The 24928-nt window shown below is 45.2% G+C and overlaps 1 protein-coding gene across 1 annotated transcript in view; it reads left to right on the plus strand.

Moving 5' to 3' along the window:
- The window catches only part of UBXN6 (UBX domain protein 6), a 278997-nt gene that overhangs the window by 51114 nt on the left and 202955 nt on the right, over positions 1 to 24928 (plus strand). Inside the window, exon 2 of the mRNA XM_040417750.1 lies at positions 15507 to 15661. Within this exon, the coding sequence (XP_040273684.1) occupies positions 15507 to 15661 (155 nt within the window). The remainder of the gene's footprint in view (positions 1 to 15506; positions 15662 to 24928) is intronic.

Raw genomic sequence — 24928 nt, forward strand, 5'->3', positions numbered from 1 at the left:
TGATAATCAGTATACTAATTGATAATAATTTGATAATAATTTGAATAACATTATATTGTACTTGGTGTACTAAATTAAGTGAGCCCGGCGTAAACGGCGGAGCATCATCTTGTGGTCAATTTTGATATTATCCTTGTATTCATTTGTATGCCATTTTTACTGCATGTACACTGCTCAAAAAAATAAAGGGAACACAAAAATAACACATCCTAGATCTGAATTAATTAAATATTCTTCTGAAATACTTTGTTCTTTACATAGTTGAATGTGCTGACAACAAAATTACACAAAAATAAAAAAATGGAAATCAAATTTTTCAACCCATGGAGGTCTGGATTTGGAGTCACACTCAAAATTAAAGTGGAAAAACACACTACAGGCTGGTCCAACTTTGATGTAATGTCCTTAAAACAAGTCAAAATGAGGCTCAGTAGTGTGTGTGGCCTCCACGTGCCTGTATGACCTCCCTACAACGCCTGTGCATGCTCCTGATGAGGTGGCGGACGGTCTCCTGGGGGATCTCCTCCCAGACCTGGACTAAAGCATCTGCCAACTCCTGGACAGTCTGTGTGGTGCAACGTGACGTTGGTGGATAGAGCGAGACATGATGTCCCAGATGTGCTCAATTGGATTCAGGTCTGGGGAACGGACGGACCAGTCCATAGCATCAATGCCTTCATCTTGCAGGAACTGCTGACACACTCCAGCCACATGAGGTCTAGCATTGTCTTGCATTAGGAGGAACCCAGGGCCAACCGCACCAGCATATGGTCTCACAAGGGGTCTGAGGATCTCATCTCGGTACCTAATGGCAGTCAGGCTACCTCTGGTGAGCACATGGAGGGCCAAAGAAATGCCAACCCACACCATTACTGACCCAATGCCAAACCGGTCATGCTGGAGGATGTTGCAGGCAGCAGAACGTTCTGCACGACGTCTCAAGACTCTGTCACGTCTGTCACATGTGCTCAGTGGGAACCTGCTTTCATCTGTGAAGAGCACAGGGCGCCAGTGGCGAATTTGCCAATCTTGGTGTTCTCTGGCAAATGCCAAACGTCCTGCACTGTGTTGGGCTGTAAGCACAACCCCCACCTGTGGACGTCGGGCCCTCATATCACCCTCATGGAGTCTGTTTCTGACCGTTTGAGCAGACACATGCACATTTGTGGCCTGCTGGAGGTCATTTTGCAGGGCTCTGGCAGTGTTCCTCCTGTTCCTCCTTGCACAAAGGCGGAGGTAGCGGTCCTGCTGCTTGGTTGTTGCCCTCCTACGGCCTCCTCCACGTCTCCTGATGTACTGGCCTGTCTCCTGGTAGCACCTCCATGCTCTGGACACTACGCTGACAGACACAGCAAACCTTCTTGCCACAGCTCGCATTGATGTGCCATCCTGGATAAGCTGCACTACCTTAGCCACTTGGGTGGGTTGTAGACTCCGTCTCATGCTACCACTAGAGTGAAAGCACCGGCAGCATTCAAAAGTGACCAAAACATAAGCCAGGAAGCATAGGAACTGAGAAGTGGTCTGTGATCACCACTTGCAGAACCACTCCTTTATTGGGGGTGTCTTGCTAATTGCCTATAATTTCCACCTGTTGTCTATCCCATTTGAACAACAGCATGTGAAATTGATTGTCACTCAGTGTTGCTTCCTAAGTGGACAGTTTGATTTCACAGATGTGTGATTGACTTGGAGTTACATTGTGTTGTTTAAGTGTTCCCTTTATTTTTTTGAGCAGTGTATTTATTTGTAATAAATTATATTTTATATAATTAATTGCACCCTGTTTCATTATCTGCACAAATTAACTTTAGATCTCATCAATAAAAGAACTGGCGTTTATATGTCCGCCAATTTAATTTTTACTTTTTCATATTTCATAAAAATATGAAATCATAATTTTTATGATTTCATATCTTATTTGAAACAAATACCCGACACACCAAACTAATGAATTGGGATGCTTCACTGACTGCTCTTGTATATGGTATTGTATTCCTGCAAAGTATAAAGTAGCAAGAGTGTTGAATCCTCCAGTTTTTAAATTAATCATTTCAATAAAGTTTGTTATTGTCACAGCCACCATCTCTGGCTGTGACCTTCTGTTCTTGTTCGTTCGGCGCTCCTCGCTGAAGTTTTGTTTCTGTGTGTTATTTGTGGTTCTGTATGGGTTAACTCCCCTGTGTTCCTATTAGGAGTTAATCCTCTGTCTGCTCCATGGTTGTGGCCTCTCTGCTGCACCCATGGAACCTGTATATAAGGCTGAGGTTTCCTCAGTTCTGTGTCAGCTCTCCTGGTGTGTGTTGTCTTGTCCTGCTCCTGGTTTGTTCTCTCTCTCCATGCTGCTGACCCATGGGATCCGTGTCTGTCTGTCTGTGCTCTGTGGGTTTCCCTACTTGTTCATTGACGTCCTCTTTCCTGTCTTTCTGTTATCTGTTCTGCCAGTTATGTTTTAGTTACCTTGTGTGTATTCATATGTCTCTGTTCAGCAAGCCCTTGCTGCACCTTTCTTTGCAGCAGAGTGGTATGCGCAAGGCCATGCAGTTTACTACTGGTGGAGCAAGTCCTTCTCTGCTCATTGTCACTCCTGTTTCCTTGCTATGTACTCCTGCTTGTGTTATAAGTTGCCCTGTTTGTATTTGCCTGTCTGTTATGTATGCCTATGTGCCGTCGGTACCTTCTGGTACCTGTTGTCCATTCGTTCCTGCTGTCACTGTCTAGTTCACGCTCCAGAGTGGACCCTGGCAACTTCCTGCGGCAAAGCCTAACCCTACCTTCTGGGGCCCTAGTGAATACCAGGAGTTGCTTAGTCACGCCCCTCTGGAGTATTACTAGACAGTGGCGCAGTGGGGGTTTTCTCCCACTGTGCTGACGGTACATAGAGCTCATGTTTTGTCTGTGCTGCCTTCCCTGTTTTTTGTTTGTGCAATAAACTCTTGTGTGTCTGTACCTGATTTCCGTTTGTTTATTGCTTGACGACGCGGTAGTCTCTCCTGGGACCTCCAACTCGTGACAGTTATTTTATTTTAGTGTCCTTTCAAATAACTGAGCTCCATCCCCGGCCTGGGTTTGAAAAATTAGGGCCTTGATAACCACCTTTTGGAACTGAAGGAAAGTTCCTCTGTGGCCTGCACAATGAAATAGCACGTACAGTACAGACCAAAAGTTTGGACACACCTTCTCATTCAAAGAGTTTTCTTTATTTTCATGACTATGAAAGTTGTAGATTCACACTGAAGGCATCAAAACTATGAATTAACACATGTGGAATTATATACATAACAAACAAGTGTGAAACAACTGAAAATATGTCATATTCTAGGTTCTTCAAAGTAGCCACCTTTTGCTTTGATTACTGCTTTGCACACTCTTGGCATTCTCTTGATGAGCTTCAAAAGGTAGTCCCCTGAAATGGTTTTCACTTCACAGGTGTGCCCTGTCAGGTTTAATAAGTGGGATTTCTTGCCTTATAAATGGGGTTGGGACCATCAGTGGCGTTGAGGAGAAGTCAGGTGGATACACAGCTGATAGTCCTACTGAACAGACTGTTAGAATTTGTATCATGGCAAGAAAAAAGCAGCTAAGTAAAGAAAAACGAGTGGCCATCATTACTTTAAGAAATGAAGGTCAGTCAGTCAGCCGAAAAATTGGGAAAACTTTGAAAGTAAGGGCTATTTGACCATGAAGGAGAGTGATGGGGTGCTGCGCCAGATGACCTGGCCTCCACAGTCACCGGACCTGAACCCAATCGAGATGGTTTGGGGTGAGCTGGACCGCAGAGTGAAGGCAAAAGGGCCAACAAGTGCTAAGCATCTCTGGGAACTCCTTCAAGACTGTTGGAAGACCATTTCAGGGGACTACCTCTTGAAGCTCATCAAGAGAATGCCAAAAGTGTGCAAAGCAGTAATCAAAGCAAAAGGTGACTAATTTGAAGAACCTAGAATATGACATATTTTCAGTTGTTTCACACTTGTTTGTTATGTGTTAATTTATAGTTTTGATGCCTTCATAGTCATGAAAATAAAGAAAACTCTTTGAATGAGAAGGTGTGTCCAAACTTTTGGTCTGTACTGTACGCTTTGCACATTGCCATCTGTACGATGTGTACGGCCAGTTTTTTGTACCACACTTTCACTTTTCGTGTGGCATTGTAGGGCTTCAGAAGTTGATCTGAAAGATCCACCCCTCTCATGTGCCTATTATAGTCCAGGATGCAAACTGGTTTGGGGACAGTGGTAGTGGTACCACGTACAGGGCGCAGGGGAGCTGGCGTTAGTGGGAATGTTGGTCAGTACAAGGACGTACCTCTTGTACTTAACCACCAGCATGTTATCATGAAGGAGAGCCCTACTTTCACCCATTCTCAGTGGTTGCCCTATTAGGGATCTAAGGAGGCCTCTCTGATTTTTGCGCACTGTGCCACAAGCCACAGTACCTCTGGCAGTTAGGGACCTGAATAAGGGTATGCTGGTATAATAGTTATCCACATAGAGGTGGTAACCTTTATCCAGCAGTGGGTGCAGTAAGTCCCACACGATCTTCCCACTAACTTCTCAGATGGGAGAGGGGGCATTCTGGGGGTTCTATCCGGAATCTTTCCCTTCATAAACGCGGAACTTGTGGGTGTACCCGGAGCTACTCTCACAAAGTTTGTATAACTTAATGCCATACCTTGCCCATTTGCTAGGCAGGTACTGGCGGAAGCTAATCCTCCCTTTGAACAGTAATAGGGACTCCTCTACACATACCGTATTTTTCACCCCATAAGACGCACTCCCCCCCCCCCAAAGTCTTATGGGGTGAATACTAATGAAGCGCTTCCATTATGGAAGCGCTTTATTAGTACCGGAGGACCGGGAAGCGGTGAAGGCTCTGTACTCACCGATTCCTGGTCCTTGGCTCGGCTATCGGCTGTGCAGTGCTGCGCACAGAGTGAGGGCGCTCTGTGACCTCACACTGTGCGCCGCGATACACAGCCGACAGCAGGATGAAGAGGATCGTGATGGTTAGGAGTGGTGGCGTCCAGGAGAGGTGAATTTTTATATTTTATTTGCGCTGGGGGCTAGTGGCTGACATATTGGCGTTGATATATGGGGCTGATGGCTGACAAATAGGGGCTGAATATATGGAGCTGATGGCTGAATATATGGGGGCTGATGGCTGACATATGGGGGCTGCTGGCATAGGGGGGCTGATAGATGGCTAACATATGGGGGCTGATAGATGGCTAACATATGGGGGCTGAAGGTTGGGGGGTTGATCTGAGTCATTGGGGTTCTGATCTGAGGTCTGATTTACATTGGGGGTCTGATTGGGGCTGTAAGCTGAGGTCTGATTAACTTTGGGGGTCTGATTGCTGGTCTGACCTGAGGTGTAATGGAAAATATTTTTTTCTTATAGTTTTCTTCTAAAACCTAGGCGCGTCTTATGGGCCGGGACAGGGACGGAGGGTGGTTAAGGGATCTGGAACAACTGCAAATGAAAAAAAAAAAATCTGTGCAGCTATTCCAGATTTTCTTCTTCCTTCTTCTTTTCAGCAGGAAAGAGGTTAAATCGAAGTCGTGTGCACTACAAGTCCTTGCAAGCCACAAGCCGCACAGAAAGGCACAGAACCTCTCTTCATGTAGTCACCAGCTAGAATGGCTGCATGCAGGGAAGTTCTGCCTGTTTCTGTGCAGCTATAGCGCTGCTATTGGCTGGAGCGTTGTTCCAGCCAATCGCAGCACTGGCAGGGGACCCCAAACACTGTTATTCCCTGCCTTATCTTGGAGGTAACCGGTGCTGACTTGTTCAGCATCTGCCACCACCTCCTCCCGACCCTCCCCGATGCCTCTGACAGCTTCCTGCGCTGCGATGTGCCAGTCTCATTGATCGTCCAAACGCAGCGCTTAGAGCTGCAGGGGGGCGGTGCCGCACCATGCTGCCCTTACCCGCCATGGCTGCCTGCCAGTAAGAGCAGGCATGGTGCTGCGACTTCCCCCGATCGTTCCCCAGAGTGCCGTGAACCTTGCACCGTACATGTATGGCGCTGGGTGTTAAGACTTCCAGACTTTTTTTTACGCCGTTCACCTGATGGGGTAGATCATGTGATATTTTTATAGAGCCGGTTGTTACAGACGCGGCAATAACAAATATGTCTATTTTTTTTCTATTTTTTAAATATATATATATATTTTTTTTACTATTAATTTCTCTCGTAGCTAGGGCTGACATGGTAGCCCCAGTTACAGGGGAAATACAGCCCCCAGAGAGGCTGTACAACCTCTGTGCAGGTCTGATCGTGGCTGAACAGCTTGTCCCAGACCAATATCTACAGTGTGGATCAAATAAGAGGGGTCTAGGGTGGATACTTTGATGGCAGTGTTCCATCTCCTCTCTCTTAATGGGCACAGCCACTGGAGCACACACTGCCCTCACTCTTCCATACCTCAGGCTACTTGTGGCCTTCCCATCTGCTGCCTGGTACTCACTCTCTTTGGGCAAGGACCTGGGTCTTAAATCCCCCACAAGTGTCTTCCACAGATCCCCCACAAGTGTCATCCACCGATCCCCCACAAGTGTCATCCACCGATCCCCCACAAGTGTCATCCACCGATCCCCCACAAGTGTCATCCACAGATCCCCCACAAGTGTCATCCACAGATCCCCCACAAGTGTCATCCACAGACCCCCCACAAGTGTCGGCCACAGACCCCCCACAAGTGTCGGCCACAGACCCCCCACAAGTGTCGGCCACAGACCCCCCACAAGTGTCGGCCACAGACCCCCCACAAGTGTCGGCCACAGATCCCCCACAAGTTTCGCCGGCGCCCCCAGCAAGAATGCGCTCTACGCTGTGGCGTACTTTGCTTATGGGTGGCGCTGGCCCTGCTGCAAAGATATGTTATATGTTCTGACCTCTGCCTGATTACCATATTGACCCTGTACCTCCTGTCCTTAACCTTGTGCTACTTGCCCTTATCTATTGCCTGTTTAACTTATTGCACAAACTCTGCCTGTTCTGACATCAGCTTGCCCTCTGACCACACTTTTGCCTATCCCCTTGGTGCCACATACTGGTGTCCTCTTGACCTGCTTGAGTCAGCAGCCTTTGATCAGAGACTACTCCTAGAAGTAGCTACCTTGTGGTTCCTGAAGTAAAGTCCAGTAATAATGGACATAGTAGGACACATATTATCACAGGCAAAACATTAACTATACCTAAAATTACTGCAAAATCTGTGTGTAATGAGACAATACAACCCATTCTATGGATGGTCTAGCTGAGATAAGATCAAGCATATCTTTGTCAGCTCTGAGGCCCTCCCAGTGTTTTTTTGAAGATGTCAAACATTTTGGAGAAATGAACATTTTATGTGCCTAAGTCGCTAATTATGGTTTCACTTTGTTTTAGAGACCCAGTCTATAGTGCTGTTTAGGGCGGTTTTAAAGGGAAGGCACTCTCCTCTAAAACAGGGCTATAGACCGGCCACTTTAGCCTGTGATGTCACTATGCTTCCTGCTAGGCGAAAGTCTCTGCCTAGCATTGTGTTGTGAAGCCCCCCCCGCTATGTTACTCACGCAGTGCAAGGCATGGGGACCATCAGAGCAAGAAATGCTCAGATGCTCCACTTGTACATGGTAAACCAGTACAAAAGAGATTACAGTATATCTGGGTTCATCTCTAAACCTGGACAACCCCTTTAATGCAGTAGACTGTTCATTGACGTGGATTTCTACTACAAAGTACTTGGAATCATCGCCGAGGCATCCTCAGTGGGTTGATGATCTAGAAAAGTGATGTGTGGGGAATTTCATATTTGACCTCTAGGCCCACTTTATTGGTATTCATAGAGTCCACAAAGTCACAAAAATTCCAAGATCCAGACCGAAGTACCAATATATCATTGATGTAGCCAGATTACAATATGTGGTGACCAGGGAATGTCCTCAGGAGGGAAGACCACAGTGTTCTCCCATCATCCCAGGAGGAGATTAGCGTGTGTGGAAATGCAGGGACCTTCTATCACGGTTCTCTTGAGCTGGTGGTGTATTTGAGAGTCAAAAAGGAAAAAAATTGTCAACACAAACTTTGGTGGGATAAGGCTACTTTCACACCTGCGTTAGGTGCGGATCCGTCTGGTATCTGCACAGACGGATCCGCACCTATAATGCAAACGCTTAGATCCGTTCAGAACGGATCCGTTTGCATTACCATGAACAAAAAATAAAATAAAAAAAATTATTATTTTTTTGTTCATGATAATGCAAACGGATCCGTTTTGACTTTACATTGAAAGTCAATAGGGGACGGATCCGTTTGAAAATTGAGCCATATTGTGTCAACTTCAAACGGATCCGTCCCCATTGACTTACATTGTAAGTCTGGACGGATCCGTTTACCTCCGCACGGCCAGGCGGACACCCGAACGCTGCAAGCTGCGTTCAGGTGTCTGCCTGCTGAGCGGAGCGGAGGACAAACGGTGCCAGACTGAGGCATTCTGAGCGGATCCGCATCCACTGAGAATGCATTAGGGCTGGACGGATCCTTTCGGGGCCACTTGTGAGCCCCTTCAAACGGAACTCACAAGCGGAGCCCCGAACACTAGTGTGAAAGTAGCCTAATTATGTCTGCTCAGGTGTGTGCTATGCAACTTGAGATACAGTAGTATTCCGCAGCCTTTAAACCAGCATCATGTAGTAGTGAGCTACACTATATAGTGATTCCGTGTTTATGCTGGTAAGGCCTCATGCACACGACCGTATTTTATTTCTGTGTCCGATCAGTTTTTTTTGCGGATAGGATGCGGACCCATTAATTTCAATGGGTCCGCAAAAAACGCAGACAGCACACAGTGTGCTCTCCGCATCCGTATGTCCATTACGTTGGTCCGCAAAAAAAAAGTGCATGTCCTATTTTTTTTCTATTTTGAGGACAAGGATAGTCATTATTACAATGGATCCGCAAAAAAAACGGATGCCATACTGATCGTCATCCGTTTTTTTTGCGGACCGCAAAGCACATACGGTCGTGTGCATGTAGACTAAGGAGAACATCCTGTGCACCGTTAATGCCCTCCAGTTTCCTCCAACAAATGATCTCACCATGTGGTCAATATAAACCCACATTCTGGGTTAAAGATCCTACCAAAGAGACAGTATGTCTCCCATGCAGGAGGGTGACCCCACAAAGTATTTTGGGTAGCTCATAGAATGTGGATATCTGCACAGGATTACATGAAAATAAATTCATTCTTACTGATTAGCTGTAAGTCAAGGGACTTTTTTAAAGGCTGTATTACACCAGCAGATAGTCATGCAGATAATCGCTAACAAGTGTTTGTAGGATAATATTGTCGCCAATTACTGTACAATCGCATTCTGTAAGCATGTTTAAAAATCATTGTTTGCCTGTGGTAGATCGTGGTGTCTAATCACGGTCTGCTGCCGGCAGATAATTATTTTGTATGAGGATAAGCTAGGGCAATAGCGATCGCTCCTCCCCAGACTATGGAGGAGAGCGCTGCATGTAATAGCAGTGATCTCATCTACTGACGAGCAGGCAATTGTTGGGAAGGAACACTTATTTCCCGACAATCATCATCTGCATCTGCTGATGTAATAACATAACCCCAGTCTCCCTAAGGAATGGGATAGGGTTTCTTTCTGTAGTCCTCATAGTTGAATACTACTAGATTTTCCCCTTGTAGGATTGTTTAATAATAAATATGCAATTTTTCAAGACCACATAAAGATTGTAATTTACGGGACGTCAAATTGGATCCCAAATTGGAGTTTCTCGACTTCCTTGGCCACCAGTTCAAGGAAAATGTCCACACTGTTGGTACCCGAGAAAGGGGGCATCTTTATGCTCTTAGCCCCCGAATCGGTGAAAGGTCTGACTGTACATGTGAAGACTAACCTTACAGTAGCAATACAGTCATTAGCAACTGGAGAAGAGTTGGACAAAAACAGTTGCTGGGTCGCTGTGATGATGGTTAAATCAGAGAGGGAAGCTCTATGGTGACCACTGTGGATGTTGAAAGAGGAGAAAGCCTGCTATGACTATTGGCAAAAGGAGGGGAGAATCTGCTCTGACCAGTACAGGAGGTGGAAAGTCTTGCTTTTCTCACTGTAAGATAAAGGAAGCCCTGTTATTACCCCGTTGGAATGGAAAAAGGCCTGTTGGAATTACTTGGACAAAGGTCTTTGGTGATCACATGTAAGGTCCTTTGTTTAAAGTATGTGGATAAGGGATATATCAATATTTGTTTAGGTTCCCCTTATCCCTGTGAAACACTGCAGCACATTCCACAGATGCTTGATAAAATTTAAATCTAGGGCCAAGACAACACCTGGAACTCATGTTTCTCAAATCATTTCTGAACAATTTTTACAGTTTAACAGAATTCATGATCCTGTTCATGAGATCATGGCCTTTGAGGAATACCATTGCTATGAAGAAGTGTACTTGGTCTGGTGCAATGTTTAGGTAGGTGGTACAGGTCAAAGTGACATCCACATTTGAGGTGATATGAATTTCTGCCACCATAAGTATATAGTAGTTAGTGAATTTGGTTGAGATACTTTAGAGCAGGGATGTCAAACTTCTGGCCCTCTAACAGCTTCCATCATGCCTGGACAGCCTACAGCAGAGATAAGCAACCTTTGCCACTCCAGCTGCTGTGAAACTACAACTCCCAGCATGCACACTTTTTCGGCTGTCATTTGTAACTCCCATAGAAGTGAAAGCAGGATTCTGGGAGTTGTAGTTTCAGAACAAGCTGGAGTGCCAGAGGTTGCTGATCCCTCGCCTACAGCTATCAGGGTATGCTAGGAGTTGTAGTTTGGAAACAGATGGAGAGACCCGACTTTGACATCCCTAATTTAGAGGTTTGTTGCCAACAGGAGCATGGGTGTATTTGGGGAACAGAGATTGAGATCACACTAGCAATAAGTAGTGAAATGTGTGATCAGAAAAAATAATGTCCACTGTATGTGAACTATTTTTCCTAGGTTAGTGGAAAATCACCAAGGTGCAAATTAACACATTAAAGTTAATGGGTACATGTGCTGTGCGTGGAGAACATTTGCTTATGCAGTTTTTACAGGTGAAACACATTGGGGAAGATTTATCAAAAATGGGGTGAAGGAAAACTGACTTAGTTGCCCACAGCAACCAATTAGATTGATCCTTTCATTTTCCAAAGGAGCTGTGAAAAATGAAAGGTGGAATCTAAATGGTTGCTATGAGCAACTAAGGCTACTTTCACACTCGCGTTTTGGCTTTCCGTTTGTGAGATCCGTTCAGGGCTCTCAAAAAAAAACTGATCAGTTTTGCTCTAATGCATTCTGAAGGGAAAAGGATCCGCTCAGAATGCATCAGTTTTCCTCCTTTCAGTCACCACTTCGCTCTGGAGGCGGACACCAAAATGCTGCCTGCAGCGTTTTGCTGTCCGCCTGACAAAGCAGAGCCAAACGTCTTGAACACCATTGAAAATCCGTTGATGGATCCGTTTTCTATTGTGCCAGATTGTGTCAGAGAAAACGGATCCGTCCCCATTGACTTACATGGTGTGCCAGGACGAATCCATTTTCTCTGACACAATTTGGCACAATAGAAAACGGATCCGTCCCCCATTGACTTTCAATGGTGTTCAAGACGGATCCGTCATGGCTATAGAAGACATAATACACTGCTCAAAAAAATAAAGGGAACACAAAAATAACACATCCTAGATCTGAGTTAATTAAATATTCTTCTGAAATACTTTGTTCTTTACATAGTTGAATGTGCTGACAACAAAATCACACAAAAATTAAAAATGGAAATCAAATTTTTCAACCCATGGAGGTCTGGATTTGGAGTCACACTCAAAATTAAAGTGGAAAAACACACTACAGGCTGATCCAACTTTGATGTAATGTCCTTAAAACAAGTCAAAATGAGGCTCAGTAGTGTGTGTGGCCTCCACGTGCCAGTATGACCTCCCTACAACGCATGTGCATGCTCCTGATGAGGTGGCGGGCGGTCTCCTGAGGGATCTCCTCCCAGACCTGGTCTAAAGCATCTGCCAACTCCTGGACAGTCTGTGGTGCAACGTGACATTGGTGGATAGAGCGAGACATGATGTCCCAGATGTGCTCAATTGGATTCAGGTCTGGGGAACGGGCGGGCCAGTCCATAGCATCAATGCCTTCGTCTTGCAGGAACTGCTGACACACTCCAGCCACATAAGGTCTAGCATTGTCTTGCATTAGGAGGAACCCAGGGCCAACCGCACCAGCATATGGTCTCACAAGGGGTCTGAGGATCTCATCTCGGTACCTAATGGCAGTCAGGCTACCTCTGGCGAGCACATGGAGGGCTGTGCGGCCCTCCAAAGAAATGCCACCCCACACCATTACTGACCCAATGCCAAACCGGTCATGCTGGAGGATGTTGCAGGCAGCAGAACGTTCTCCACGGCGTCTCAAGACTGTCATGTCTGTCACATGTGCTCAGTGTGAACCTGCTTTCATCTGTGAAGAGCACAGGGCGCCAGTGGCGAATTTGCCAATCTTGGTGTTCTCTGGCAAATGCCAAACGTCCTGCACGGTGTTGGGCTGCAAGCACAACCCCCACCTGTGAACGTCGGGCCCTCATATCACCCTCATGGAGTCTGTTTCTGACCGTTTGAGCAGACACATGCACATATGTGGCCTGCTGGAGGTCATTTTGCAGGGCTCTGGCAGTGTTCCTCCTTGCACAAAGGCGGAGGTAGCGGTCCTGCTGCTGGGTTGTTGGCCTCCTCCACGTCTCCTGATGTACTGGCCTGTCTCCTGGTAGCGCCTCCATGCTCTGGACACTACGCTGACAGACACAGCAAATCTTCTTGCCACAGCTAGCATTGATGTGCCATCCTGGATAAGCTGCACTACCTGGGCCACTTGTGTGGGTTGTAGACTCTGTCTCATGCTACCACTAGAGTGAAAGCACCGCCAGCATTCAAAAGTGACCAAAACATCAGCCAGGAAGCATAGGAACTGAGAAGTGTCTGTGGTCACCACCTGCAGAACCACTCCTTTATTGGGGGTGTCTTGCTAATTGCCTATAATTTCCACCTGTTGTCTATCCCATTTGCACAACAGCATGTGAAATTGATTGTCACTCAGTGTTGCTTCCTAAGTGGACAGTTTGATTTCACAGAAGTTTGATTGACTTGGAGTTACATTGTGTTGTTTAAGTGTTCCCTTTATTTTTTTGAGCAGTGTATAACCGGATTCATTCATGATGGATGCATGCGGTTAAATTATTGTAACGGAAGCGTTTTGGCAGACCCATGATGGATCCGCAAAAAACGCTAGTGTGAAAGTAGCCTAAGACAGTTTTCCTATACACCAGTTTTGATAAATTTCCTCCATTGATTTACCCTGTTTACCCCTTAGATGGCAGTTGGGAAAAATGAAGAGCAGGGGAGGGGGACCCAGGAGCCCACCATGATATCTTATAGTCTGATAAAAGTGGCAGGGAGGGTGAGGATTTCGATGATGATTGTGTGCTGGAAAGGACCCGGGAGCCGGATCGGGGTTATGGGAAGGGGGCACCATCAGTGGAGAAGTGCGGTAGCAACAAAGAGCGACGTACAGTGTTTTTTTTTTGCCTTCCTCTGGATCAACTTGCAGAATACCAGGCCGAACTGGATGGACAAATGTCTTTTTTCGGCCTTATGTACTATGTTACTATGTTACGACATACCTCCCAAAGAATAGCCAGAGCCACGTCTGCTGCCTGTAACTCTGTGCGAGTAACTCCTGTATGGTGTTTTTTTTCTTTTTCCACAAGGTGCCCACACAAAACCACAGTTGTATGCAATACGTGCAGGTTTGAAATAAGTTGTGGCCATTCAAACACAATTGTATGTACCAGAGCTCTATTGCAGCACATGAGGCAGCTACACCGAATCCTTTGGGAAAATACAACAAATGTGTTCCCCTTCTCCTGGTCCTCTTTGTGGCAGCCAACCCGCATCCCCAAGTAACATTTTATCTTTGTCATCATCATCATCACCTTCTTCTCCTGCTAAGACTCCTTCCCTTCATCATGAGACATCTATAATGCTGCAAGGCTGGTGTCCTAGGTTTGAATCTGACCAAGGACAACATCTGCATGGAGTTTTCTCCCACACTCCAAAGACATACTGATAGGGAACTTAGATTGTGAGCCCCATTGGAATAGTAAGGTATGTCTTTTTGCTGATGACTCAAAGATTTGTAACAGGGTTGATGTTCCTGGAGGGATACACCAAATGGAAAAGGATTTAGGAAAACTAGAGGAATGGTCAAAAATCTGGCAACTAAAATGTAATGTTGATAAGTGCAAGATAATGCACCTGGAGCGTAAAAACCCAAGAGCAAAATATAAAATCAGTGATACAGTCCTAACCTCAGTATCTGAGGAAAGGGATTTAGAGGTCATTATTTCAGAAGACATAAAGGTAGGCAGACAATGTCATAGAGCAGCAGGAAATGCTAGCAGAATGCTTGGGTGTATAGGGAGAGGCATTACTAGTAGAAAGAGGGAGGTGCTCATGCCGCTCTACAGAGCACTAGTGAGACCTCATTTGGAGTATTGTGCTCAGTACTGGAGACCATATCTCCAGAAGGATATTGATACTTTGGAGAGAGTTCAGAGAAGAGCTACTAAACTAGTACATGGATTGCAGGATAAAACTTACCAGGAAAGATTAAAGGACCTTAACATGTATAGCTTGGAAGAAAGACGAGACAGAGGGGATATGATAGAAACTTTTAAATACATAAAGGGAATCAACAAGGTAAAAGAGGAGAGAATATTTAAAAGAAGAAAAACTGCTACAAGAGGACATAGATTTAAATTAGAGGGGCAAAGGTTTAAAAGTAATATCAGGAAGTATTACTTTACTGAGAGAGTAGTGGATGCATGGAATAGCCTTCCTGCAGAAGTGGTAGCTGCAAATACAGTGAAAGAGTTTAAGCATGCATGGGATAGGCATAAGGCCATCCTTCATATAAGATAGGGCCAGGGGCTATCCATAGTACTCAGTATATTGGGCAGACTAGATGGGCTGAATGGTTCTTATCTGCCGACACATTCTATGTTTCTGTCCATTGCATACAACGCCATACATTGTATTGCATCTCATTCACATACATTTGAATGGAAGTGAGGCATTGACCTAAGGATAGGTGATCAATATTTAAGTCCCAGAAAACCCCTTTAAAACCATAAACATCATATACTTAGCAGTGATGTCCAACACAGTCTTGAGATTACACACCTTGATAATTATACGCAAGGGAGCAAAAGGGGACCAAGGATGCCGGTGGCATGATGCAAATGAGAACTGACACAGTAAGCCTGTGACATAGTAGATTGTTTTTTTTACTTTTAGGCAATAGAAAGTTAATTTAAATTCACCAAAACATATTTTATGTCTGAATATATCTTACTAGTTATCATTTTACTATCCATACATAATTTGATAGTTGTTATTTTTTATTTAAAGAGGGGTACCTGACAGCACTGTTAAAGAACGTCCGGCACCACGAAAGGCACCAGCAGGAGAGGCTCAGATTGCGGCTGCTTCTGCAGCAATTGCAAGGTTGGACTCAAAGCAAGGAAAGGGAAAGACCCCACACAAAGATACTGTTCCTACCCCAGGTAAGACTGTGCATTTAATACGAAGAGTATGGTTTTGTCATGGATATTGTAAGGAGACATTTACAGTCTATTGTGTCTATCTATCAAGTCTATCTACTCATCCCGCAATTATTTTCCTCACTTCTCTAAACTTTCAAAGTTTATTTATTTATTCTATCAGTTTACAACAAAGAGAATAACATCCATGTAAGTAATGAACAAATTAAAAAAGCATGCCAGTATTTTTTTTCTTTCTTAACCCCTTCGTACACCAGGGCGTAAATATACGCCCAGGCGAGCAGTAACTTGGTGCACAAAGGCGTACTGTTACGTCCAAATCGTTCAGCGCTCCTGTGACTTGCAGAAGTGTCACAGAGCCACGTCGCCACTATCGCCAACAGCGGACATTCCGGTGATGCCAGCAAGGGACCAATCAGAGTGGTCCCTTGCCGGTGATCGTTTTGATTGGTTAGTCTGAGCAGCCAATCAGAGCGGTAAATAGTGAAAGGCCAGCAAAGAAGCCAGTTATAGGCTCCAATCGCCTTACAGCTTATCAAAGTAGTGAGGAGAGCAGAACCTGTGTAGCTTTGCTGCCCCCTCAAGTGAAATAAAAAAAGTTAACCCTTTATTAACTCCTCGATTTCCCTGTGATATCCCTCTATCACTCCCAGCTATAAAAATAAAAAAATATATATAAACTTAGTGATTTAGTTTAGCTAGTTTAGCAGCTTGTAGTTTTAGTGTCAGTCAGCATCAGTCACAGTTAATCCGTCAGCGTCAGAGCGCCATTATCAGTCACAGTTAATCCGTCAGCGTCATTGTCAGTCACAGTTAATCCGTCAGCGTGTCATTGTCAGAGTTATTCCTTCAGCGTCAGAGCTTCATTGTCAGTCACAGTTAATCCGTCAGCGTGTCATTGTCAGAGTTATTCCTTCAGCGTCAGAGCGTCATTGTCTGTCACAGTTAATCCATCAGTATCAGAGCGTCATTGTCAGAGGTAATCAGTCAGCGTCAGAGTATCATTGTCAGTCGCAGTTAATCAGTCAGCATCAGGGCGTCATTGTCAGTCAGAGTTAATCCTTCAGTGTTAGAGCTTCATTGTCAATCAGTATTAATATGTCCAGTGTCAGAGCGTTAGTGAAAGTCAGCGTTGGTCCATTACATTGTGTCATTGTGAGAGTTAATCTGTTAGCGTCAGAGCGTTATTGTCAGTCACAGTTAATCCCTCAGTGTCAGAGCGTCATTGTGAATCACAGTTAGGCCTCATGCACACGACCGTTGTTGTGTTCCGTTCCGCAAAATGGGGTTCTGTTGTTCCGTGATCCGTTTCCGTTTTTGTTTCCGTGTGCCTTCCTTTATTTTTGGAGGATCACCAGACATGAAGGAAAGTTAAAAAAAAGTCTAAGTCAAGTTTGCCATGCAAATGATAGGAAAAAGACGGACGCGGATGACAATCTTGTGTGCCTCCGTGTTTTTTCACGGTCCCATTGACTTGAATGGGTCCTTGAACCGTTTTCCGTGAAAAAAATAGGACAGGTTATATTTATTTGACGGACTGGAACCACGGATCACGGACGTGGATGACAAACGGTGCATTAGCCGAGTTTTCAACGGACCCATTGAAAGTCAATGGGTCCGCAGAAAATCACGAAAAACTAAACAACGGACACGGAATAAAATAACGGTTGTGTGCATGAGGCCTTAATCTGTCAGCGTCAGAGCATCATTGTCAGTCACAGTTAATCAATCATTGTCAGCGTTAATCCGTCAGCTTCAGAGCGTCATTGTCAGTCACAGTTTATCCGTCAGCGTCAGAATGTCATTGTCAGTCACAGTTAATCAATCATTGTCAGTGTCAATTCGTCAGCGTCAGAGCTCCATTGTCAGTCACAGTTAATCATTCAGCATCAGAGCGTCATTGTCAGTCACAAATATCTCGGCAAAAGACAACTTTTCCCATTTTTTTTATACAAAGTTGGCATTTGACCAAGATATTTATCTCACCCAGCATGGGTATATGTAAAATGACACCCCAAAACACATTCCCCAACTTCTCCTGAGTACGGCGATACCACATGTGTGACACTTTTTTGCAGCCTAGGTGGGCAAAGGGGCCCACATTCCAAAGAGCACCTTTAGGATTTCACCGGCCATTTTTTACACATTTTGATTTCAAACTACTTCGCACGCATTTGGGCCCCTAAAATGCCAGGGCAGTATAAATACCCCACAAGTGACCCCATTTTGGAAAGAAGACACCCCAAGGTATTCCGTGAGGGGCATGGCGAGTTCCTAGAATTTTTTGTCACAAGTTAGCGGAAAATGCTTATTTTTTTTTATTTTTTATTTTTTTCTTACTAACTTGGGACAAAAAATAAAAACTTCCACAGGGCTCCAGATGGCGACCAAAATGGTCGCCAATGCGCCTTGAAATTTTCAGATGCGACTGTACCGCCGCGATCCTGCGCAGCCTAAGTTCCCTTCAGTAGCACAGCACAGTGGAGAAGGAAGGAGTCCCTCCCTCTCCACTGTGACGCGGCCGCCACTACCACCAATGGGGAGATAGCAGGGGAGGAGGAGGGGAGGAGCTATCGCCACTGCGCCACCAATGAATGTAAAACATAAGTATAGGCAGCGGTATCACAGACCCGGCACCCGGCCTCAATAACAGGGCATGCGATACGTGGCAATTAACCCCTCAGGTGCCACAGATCGCATGCCCTGTTAATGAGGCCGGGTCTGTTATACCGCTGCAGACAATTGTTATACCGCTGCTGTCAGGGAGAAGGAGAGACACTGGCGTCTCCTCCTCCTTCCTCTAAATGCTGAAAATACCGGGGGCCACAGAGGACGAACGGAGCGGCGCCCAGGAATAATAGTAAGTGCACTTAGATACCTGGGCGCCGCTCTGTGCAGCCTGCTACTAAGTTCATATTCTTTGGACCCACGAAAGGTCCTCTTTTTAATTACATTCATTGGTGCTCCCCCCCAAAGCCTCTCCCCCCCCCCCATTATCACTTGCCACAAGTCGTCGCCCCCCCCCCCCCCCCTTCATTGTTATATGGTGGCCACAGGGTCCCATCCCCTTCATTGGTGGCAGTGGCAGATTACACTGCTGGGTCTCAGATCGTTACCATGGCAGCCAGGACGCTACTGAAGCCCTGGCTGCCATGTTCAGCTCCCTGCTGCTGTGTGCACAGAGCAGCAGGGAGAGTGTGAGCTCCTATTCACCCTAATAGAGCTCTATCAGGGTGAATAGCACAAGGGCTGAAAAGATCCAGGTTCTAGTCCCTAAGGGAAGAAATGGTTATTAAATAAAAAGTAAAAAAAACACCAAAATACTAAAAGTTTAAATGGCCCCCTTCCCAGTTTTACATATAAAATTTACAAACAATAAAGAATAAACATATTACATATCGCCATGTCCCAAAAAATGTGAGCTATTAAAATATTAAAAAATATTCCCGCTCGGTGAAGGCCGTAACAGAAAAAAAACCTCTAAACCACGCAATTCGCCATTTTTAGTCACCTTGTCGCGGTCACGCACAAGTTTAGCAAGAGCGGCACCTTCAGCTCTAGTCATATTAAGATGCAATAAATCCCTATCTGTATCCTTTTTTAAGGCATTAACACGTTAAGGACCCAGGACGAGAATGCTCGTCCTAAAGGGCTGGTACTTAGTGCCCCAGGACGAGTATTCTCGTCCTGCGGTCCTTCCCCCCCTCCCGCGTGCGGTGCCACGATCAGCGGCAGAGATCCGGCTGTTTCTGATCCCTGCTGCATCCACTAACATCGGTGATGATGCCGATGCCGTTTGGTCGTTCAGCAGTTTACGACCATATATGTGGTGCTTCTGTAAACTGCAGAATTAGGGTAATAAATATTAAGTTTTTTTGGGCTGTTAACCCTTGCTTTGTTACTGGAAAAAAACAGTTTAAAATCGGAAATTTGCCAAAAAATTGCTGTTTTGGCACCGTCTTTATTAAATTTTTTTGACCGTATTCATCTGAGGGGTTAGGTGATGGGGTATTTTTTATAGAGCAGATTCTTATGGACGCGGCAATACCTAATGGGCCAGATTTATCATTACTCTGACCGCTCACTCCACTTTCACATATGGCTAAAGTCAGTTTTAGCCAAGTCAGATTTATGATTGGCCCTTTAAGACAGTAATAAATGTGGTTTGACGGTAGCAGTTTATCTGTCAGTAAGCAGCTTTACAAAAGTCGCACATCTTTAGGAAAAAGTTGCATGTTTTACGAAAAAGTTGCATGTTCTATTAAAAAGTCTCATAAGATAAGCATGGTCCTCACGGGAGTGAAATTGCGCATTTTTTTGCGACTTTTTTGCGACTTTTTAAATAGTCCCAATAGTAAATCTGTCTAGAGATTTATTTACATAAGTAAACACGCCCACTTTCAGAAAACTGGCGAGCATAGTGCAGAGCAGTAAAAAGTCGCAAATTTGTGCGCAGTTTTAGCGTTTGCGCATTTTTTTGCAACTTTTTCACTCCATTATTCTGACTTGAGCTAATGATAAATCTGGCCCAATATGTCTACTTTTTAAAAATGTATTTGGGTTTTACACTATATCTCCATAGTCTAAGAGTCATTTTTTTTTTTAGTTTTTAGCCAATTATCTTAGGTAGGGGCTAATTTTTTGCGGGATGAGAGGACGGTTTTATTGGCACTATTTTGGGGGGGCATATGACTTTTTGATCGTTGCTATTACACTTTTTGTGATGTAATGTGACAAAAAAATACCTTTTTTTTGCACACTTTTATTATTTTATTTTTTTATTGTGTTCATCTCAGGGGTTAGGTCATAGGGTATTTTTATAGAGCAGATTCTTACGGACGCGGCGATACCTAATATGTCAGCTTTTTTTATTTATTATTATTTTTTAATAATATTTTTTTATTTTTTTTATTTTAGTTTTAGTGTCTCAACTCGGAGAACCATAGTTTTTTATCTGATTGTCAGTGGCTAAATTGGGATATAAATTTAGTACTCCATGGAAGTGTGGTACTCCCTGAAGCAACCGTCAATGCAGAGGCCCGGATGATCGGGGCACGTGTCACACTGAATAGTGGTGTCCGTCCGTATCCCCCTCCTGTGACACACTCTGCACTTTTTTTGGGTCCGTCCCTTCTTTCCAGTATGGGGGACCACACCTGGAAATTGTTGGCCAGGGACGATCCGGGTGCCTCCAGTTCCTGAGGTACTCCGGCTTGCACTTTCCCGGTCAGAAAAGATCAGGGCCTTGAGGACTGCCTCATAGAACTGAAGGAATGTCCCTGTGTTGCCAGCGCTCCGGGACCGCACAAAAGAGTTGTACAAGGCAAACTGTGCCAAGTAGACCGCAACTTTTTTGTACCATGCCCTGGTTGCTTGAGGACTTGATCAGAGAGATCAACTCCTCCCATATACCGATTGTAGTCGACGATACAATCGGGCTTGAGGACCATTGCCGCGGTACCTCGCACAGGGACAGGGGTGATGCCGTTACCGTGAATTTTGGACAGTACAAGGACATCCCTCTTGTCCTTATATCTGACCAGCAACAGGTTTCCACTGGTAAGGGCACGGTTCGCACCCCCGGGGATAAGTACCTGGAGGGCGTGGGTAGGGAGGCCTCGTTGATTTTTCCGCACGGTCCCACAAGCGGACGTGGATCTGGCGGCGAGGGACTGGAACAAGGGGATACTAGTATAAAAGTTATCCACGTACAGGTGGTAACCCTTATCTAGCAGTGGGTGCATAAGGTCCCACACAAGTTTCCCGCTAACACCCAGAATGGGGGGACATTCTGGGGGTTCAATACGGGAATTTCGCCCCTCGTACACACGAAACTTGTAAGTGTACCCTCAGGTACTCTCACAAAGTTTGTACAGCTTCACGCCATACCTCGCCTGCTGTGAGGGAACATACTGGCGGAAAATGAGTCTCCGCTTGAACGCAATGAGAGACTCATCATCCGCGACCTCCCTTCCAGCTACATAGCCCTGTTCAAATTTGGCCCCAAAGTGATTGATGACCGGTCTGATTTTGTACAGGCGGTCATAGGCAGGATCACCTTGGGGGGGGACATGCTGCATTATCTGCATAATGCAAGCATTTCCGGATGGCCTCAAACCGAGTACGTGTCATGGCCATACTGTAAAGTGGGGTCTGGTAGAGGACGTCCCCACTCCAGTAATGCCTGACAGTTTTTTTTGACTAGGCCCATGTGCAGCACGAGGCCTTAAAACGTCCTTATCTCGGCTGCACTGACCAGCGTCCAGCCACCGGGCCTAGCCCGGGTGTTGAGCAACGAACTGTTGGACGTACAGTCCACGCAATGCAGGCCCCATAGAAGTGAATGGGGCTGCGTGAAAATCGCAAGCATCGGCAAGCAAGTGCGGATGCGGTGCGATTTTCACGCACGGTTGCTAGGAGACTATCGGGATGGAGACCCAATCATTATTATTTTCCCTTATAACATGGTTATAAGGGAAAATAATAGCATTCTGAATACAGGGGGTTAAAAAATTTTTAACTCACCTTAATCCACTTGCTCGCGCAGCCCGGCATCTCTTCTGTCTTCATCTTAGCTGTGTGCAGAAAAAGGACCTGTGGTGACGTCACTCCAGTCATCACATAATCCATCACCATGGTAAAAGATCATGTGACGGACCATGTGATGACCGGAGTGACGTCACCACAGGTCCTTTTCCTGCACACAGCTAAGATGAAGACAGAAGAGATGCCGGGCTGCGCGAGCAAGTGGATTAAGGTGAGTTAAATTATTATTATTATTATTTAACCCCTCCAGCGCTATTGTACTATGCATTCTGTATTCAGAATGCTATTATTTCCCCTTATAACCATGTTATAAGGGAAAATAATACAATCTACAGAACACCGATCCCAAGCCCGAACTTCTGTGAAGAAGTTCGGGTTTGGGTACCAAACATAACGACTTTTCTCACGCGCGTGCAAAACGCATTACAATGTTTTGCACTCGCGCGGAAAAAATCGCGCATGTTCCCGCAACGCTCCCGCACCTTTTCCCGCAACGCTCGTTTGAACTCAGCCTTAAAGTATGTTTCCTATAACAGTGCAATAGACACTTTATGGGCTCTTAGGCCCCTTTCACACGAGCGAGTCTTCCGTGCGGGTGCAATGCGTGACGTGAACGCATAGCACCCACACTGAATCCTGACCCGTTCATTTCAATGGGGCTGTGTACATGAGCGTTGTTTTTTTACGCATCAGTTCTGCGTTGCGTGAAAATCACAGCATGTTCTATATTCTGCGTTTTTCACGCAGCCCTGGCTCCATAGAAGTAAATGGGGCTGCGTGAAAAACTCATTGCATCCGCAAGCAAGTGCGGGTGCGATGCGTTTTTCACTGATGGTTGCTAAGAGATGTTGTTTGTAAACCTTCCGATTTTTATCACGCGCGTGAACACATCAAAGCGCATTGCACTCGCGCAGACAAAACTGAATGCAATCGCAGATAAAACTGACTGAACTTGCTTGCAAAATAGTGCGAGTTTCACTGAACGTATCCGGACCTAATCCGTCACGCTCGTGTGAAAGAGGCCTTAGATAATGGAGGATTTGGCTTCTTTTTTGTGGTATATTAAGGCCCCTTTCACACGGACGAGTATTCCGCGCGGATGCGTGAGTTGAACGCATTGCACCCGCACTGAATCCTGACCCATTCATTTCTATGAGGCTGTGCACAAGAGCGGTGATTTTCACGCATCACTTGTGCGTTGCGTGAAAATCGCAGCATGCTCTATATTGTGCGTTTTCTACGCAACACAGGCCCCATAGAAGTAAATGGGGCTGCTTCAAAATCGCAAGAATCCGTAAGCAAGTGCGGATGCGGTGCGATTTTCACGCACGGTTGCTAGGTGACGATCGGGATGGGGACCCGATCTGTATTATTTCCCCTTATAACATGGTTATAAGGGGAAATAATAGCATTCTGAATACAGAATGCTAAGTTAAATAGGGCTGGAGGGGTTAAAAAAAAATAAAACATTTTTTAACTCTCCTTAATCCACTTGTTCGCGCAGCCGGCATCTCTTCTGTCTTTAACTGTCAGCAATAGGACCTTTGATGACGTCACTACGCTCATCACATGATCCATCACCATGGTGATGGACCATGTGATGGACCATGTGATGAACGCAGTGACGTCATCAAAGGTCCTATTGCTCACAGTTAAAGACAGAAGAGATGCCGGCTGCGCGAACAAGTGGATTAAGGTGAGTTAAAATGTAATTTTATTTTTTTTAACCCCTCCAGCCCTATTTTACTATGCATTCTGTATTCAGAATGCTATTATTTTCCCTTGTAACCATGTTATATAGACAAAAGACCGGCACTCACTGTTAGAAGGTATTGTTGGCTTTATTCAAAGCATGGATACAGCATTACTCTGAGTAATGCTGTATCCATGCTTTGAATAAAGCCAACAATACCTTCTAACAGTGAGTGCCGGTCTTTTGTCTATATATTGAAGCGGGTCTTCTCATACCCTGGACGCGAGCACCACGATACAAGAGAGGAGTGCCGACTGTTTCCCACTGTTTGTAACCATGTTATAAGGGAAAATAATACATACAATCTACAGAACCTTGAACCCAAACCTGAACTTCTGTGAAGAAGTTCGGGTCTGGGTACCACAGTCGGTTTTTTATCACGCGCGTGCAAAACACATTGACTGCAATTGCGTTCCTACTCGCGCGGGTTTGCCGCAATGCACCGGGACGCATCCGGACCTAATCCGGACATGCTCATGTGAAAGAGGCCTAAGTCCTTTAACATTAAAGGACATTACCTTAAATTCAGCCATAATGGGAGTAAGACACCCAACATTCTGTAAGGACCAGTGCAAAGTAATTGTATTGGTAAGTCGGTACGGGGGAGAGGGTTTGGAGAAGAAAAGGAAAGGGAGGGAAGTAGAATAAGAAAGAGCAGTAATACCAAGACATTGATGTCAATAGCAATATCAAGGTCAGTTGAGAGCCAATATCATGTAACAGGGCCCACATTGGAAAACGGTAGATGAAAAAAACATTATAGAGCAAAAACTGAAATGAAGTGAACATTATAATGGTCACTAGATAGGGCTATCCCTAACCAACTAGCAATTCTAAATGGTGAACCTAGAGAAGGTAGATAAATCTGTTACCAACATTCTATAAAACAAATCAGTAACTCTTAAAGAATAAACTAAGCCGCATATATATCCACAATGGGTGGAATAAAGACATATTACGGCTAATAGGAT

This window comes from Bufo bufo, chromosome 2 (assembly GCF_905171765.1).
Source record: "Bufo bufo chromosome 2, aBufBuf1.1, whole genome shotgun sequence".
NCBI lineage: Eukaryota > Metazoa > Chordata > Amphibia > Anura > Bufonidae > Bufo > Bufo bufo.